This window comes from Prosopis cineraria, unplaced genomic scaffold (genome assembly GCF_029017545.1).
Source record: "Prosopis cineraria cultivar Desert tree isolate PC_DT_omini unplaced genomic scaffold, ASM2901754v1 PC836, whole genome shotgun sequence".
Taxonomy (NCBI): Eukaryota; Viridiplantae; Streptophyta; class Magnoliopsida; order Fabales; family Fabaceae; genus Prosopis; species Prosopis cineraria.
Window position 1 is genome coordinate 20,054 of NW_026556161.1, and position 3,690 is coordinate 23,743.

General features: G+C 36.3%; 1 protein-coding gene across 1 annotated transcript; it reads right to left on the minus strand.

The window, feature by feature from the left end:
• Nucleotides 1-391: 391 nt before the first annotated feature.
• On the minus strand, nucleotides 392-3,264 carry LOC129298516 (vacuolar iron transporter homolog 2-like). The gene is made up of 2 exons (XM_054936934.1): nucleotides 2,074-3,264; nucleotides 392-1,106 (listed from the first exon to the last, which is right to left on the minus strand). The coding sequence occupies exon 1, from the start codon at nucleotides 2,814-2,816 to the stop codon at nucleotides 2,112-2,114; it is 705 nt and encodes a 234-aa protein (XP_054792909.1). The 5' UTR covers nucleotides 2,817-3,264; the 3' UTR covers nucleotides 392-1,106; nucleotides 2,074-2,111.
• Between the last annotated feature and the right edge of the window lie 426 nt (nucleotides 3,265-3,690).

Below are 3,690 nucleotides of genomic sequence, written 5' to 3' on the forward strand. Positions count from 1 at the left end.
TCCATCTTCACGGACCACACGATAGTTTTCTACCGTGAAAAATGGAGAAGGTGCAGAAATATTGCTGCTTGTAGCCATTACAACGATCACTCACATCTCTCAAGGGTTTATAGTTTTTTAGGTGAGGTTTTCTTCCTTGATTTCTTTCATGCACAATCCCACAAAGATCATTTTTTCCTATGTTTCCGTGTTGGAAAAGGAAGAAGAAGAAAATTCACAGAGAAAGTAGGCAAGTAGCAGCTCTAAGAATGCTCTGCTGTGTTACATATATATGATATATATCAAGATAAACTATTACAACTTGAACAAGTAAGCATAAAAAGATCAACTATTGTCCTAAGATCAAGAACACAGCTTTATGAGTTCAACTTCACCCAAAAAAAAAAAAGAATGGTCCTGGACAGAAAATCTTACACTGACATTGCTTAAAGTACCAAAAATTCAGCTAAACACTAGGGACCTTTGGGTAATCAGAAATTGTCTTCAAACCAAGGCACAAAGACCAAAAACTTCAAAATAAGTTATCTGCAACGGCAACTACATCAGCACAACAACTACTATCACTGGACAACAGACATAAAGGAGGGCTTGGTCAAGTTTGGGAATGCTTTCCAAATTTTCCAATGGGTACCAAAATTTATCAAAGGATGCCAAAATTATCTGACTACCTTGACAATTAGCTTCTTTCCAAATCTTTCAACACCTGCCAACGCCTTTCTTCCCAACCACGCCAACTTAAAATATCAGCTACGGACTTGGATAATAATGTCACGAGCAGTATGGGGAACCTTGCCAACCTAACGTGAGTGTTGGATTTCCAATGGGTCAGAACTTCGTTGCTTTAATTACTGGATTCCCCAAACCAGAGGTGTTTCAAATGCAAAAGGTGAGGCTCAGTGTGATTGGAAATTAGGCAGAGATGTAATGCCATGCGTCAGATTTTTCAGCATGACACTTCTTCCTTGATTTCTCTCCCTCATGAACTCTGGTCCTTGACAACTTTACTGAAGATGTAATGCCATGTCTCGTGTATTATGGCCTTCTGAACCATTGAGGATGCAACTCCAAGATCTAAGCTTTAGAGTTGGATGACAATTCACCATCACCTAAACTCGTGAATGTTTTGGAGATACACTTATCATTATTTACCCAAAAAAGAAAAGAAAACATTTATTTCAACTTTCAAGCCTTCAAGGGCCCAATTTGAAGGTTTTCAAGAATATTTATATCATTTCATTTGCAAAGCTACTGTAATCTGTCACTTCCATGTATGAGTTGTTACTTGTGGCTTTGTGTATTTTATTATATAGCATATGTATATCAAGTTTAATTTTTCTTTAGGGATTTTTAATTTCCAAATACTTAAGAAATGCTGATAACTACATGCTAAATGTCACCCAAAGGGATTTTTTTTTTTTGGCACATTCCTTTGATATTCTTTACCTCTGGTCACTGAAATAATGATTTCTCTGTTCAATTCAACATCCCATTATCCTTCTATTTTTTTCAAAAGGAAAAGAGGAAAATGCAATCAATCATGAAAGAGGAAAGTGAATTTGTATGTCGCAGCATTACATTATGAGACTGAATAATGATCAAAGATGTAATCTTTCACTGACATCAATTAACAAATAATCAGTTAATGATCAACATTTATTAGTTAGATAAAATAGAATTCAATGATGACAACTAACAAGGAAAGTGTTGGATGTTTGTAACCCGGAAAGAAAGAGAAATAGAGGGAAAGAAGAGAGAAGAACACAGGAGAAGAGAGATTTTAGAGAGACGAGAGAGAGAGAGAGAGAGAACAGAGAGAGACAAGATGGATTACTGAATGATATGCTGAAAGATTCTCATTTAGGATAACCATAGATTGATTTACATAGGTAGTCCTATATATAGGCCTTTAATCGTATAATTTCTCATATAATACCCTTACCTACCCTCTAACTGCTATAATCACTAACAGTAACTAATTAACTGATAATAACAGCAACTAATATTTTCAATATTATAATTATAAAACAAAGAATAGAACGTAACTTGGTTAGATTCTTATCATGAGAAACTAACCTTATTCAATGAAAATAAGGAAATGGGTTGGTCACAATTCATTCATAAAGCTGCAATCCACGACAACCCAGTAACTTGGTCAACCCAAAAGTGATACCCATAGCTATCAATCCTCCACACACAACCCTCACACATGACCTCAAAATGGGAGCCTTTCCCAACACAGCTCCCACATATCCAAACATTATCAAAGCCAGTGAAGCCACAGCCACAACCACCATTAGCCTTATCTTATAATCTGATATGAATGCAGCAGCAAGCAGAGGAATCAATGCTCCTACGCTAAATGACAAAGCTGATGCAAATGCTGCTTGAAATGGATTTGGCAGTTTCACATCCTTTATCTTCTCCATCTGCTTCTCTTCATCATCTTCACTCATTTCCCTCTTCATCTGTGCAACTTCAACATCATACTGAGTGTACACTGATACAAACTCTCCTATTGCCATACTGCAAGCTCCTGCCACTGCCCCCGCAAAACCAGAAAGCACCATTGCTTTGGCTTCTGTTTTAACAGCTCCTACACCCATCATCAGTGCAGCAACTGAAAGCAAACCATCATTGGCTCCCAATATTGCAGCACGAAGCCATTGACCCCTTTGAGAGTAGTCGCGCTCACCAGTTTCTTCCTTTGGAGTTTGGGTGGTTTGTTCATGATCATCTTCATAATTTGGTTGGATTGGGCTTGGAGCTACTCCTACATGGTTGAGGGATACCAAACCACAGGGTAAAATGGCGGCCATGGCAGACAAGAAGAGGAAAGATCAAAGAAGCTCAAGAAAGCTGAAGAACTCAGAAGAAAAATCAAAGATTTCTTGGCTTAAGATTGCAGGAAAGGGTGTGGAGATTCAAGGACTTATAATGAGAAGGGATGAAAATTCTGGGGGATGAGTGTTATTGATGAGGTGATTCATTTATTTGTAGGTTCGTTTCTGGAGACTTTTTGGGTTATAGCATCAGCCAAATGATATAGGATTGGGAATATTATTTCGAAGTTCTTCACTTTGTCTTTCTCAAAGGACAAAAACTGAGTTAATTTTAAATAAATGAAGCTAACTATTATTTCAGTACTCATCTTTGACTATAAAATATCCAGAAAATAGTGTCTATTTGTATGCATGAAGGAAAATTGTTCAGAATCAGAATATCTTCCTGAGAATATAAACTTACAATAATTGTGAGTTTAATTCCTTTCGGATTTATGTCAAAACTGGAGTATGTCACGACAGGATCAATAATCTTTTCAAATAATATTTTATGCACAAGCACAATCAACAAGTTAAGATTCTGATCGGGAGAAAGTTTCCTGATGATTTGTTTGCATCTCTCGTCACTGAAGTTCGAAGTAGCTGCAGGTGCTCAAGAGTCACGTAACAAAGCCATATTCCTTTTTGTTCTTAATCAACGCCTGAAGTTAATAGGATCATATTTTTTTAAATCCAAGAATCAAGAACACGTATTAATTGCATATTTTTAAGAAATACTACCTTAATACGATAGGATTTATAATAAAATAAATGATAAGAATCATTTTTCATTTTTGTGAAATCATGATAAAGCTTCGCAAGTTGGTGCTGAGTGATTGTTCGTTTCAACTCTTGGGATTAATAAAAAATA

Bases quoted from the DNA above. Each gene is read 5' to 3' on its own strand.
- LOC129298516 (XM_054936934.1), bottom strand. From the start codon at position 2,816: ATGGCCGCCATTTTACCCTGTGGTTTGGTATCCCTCAACCATGTAGGA.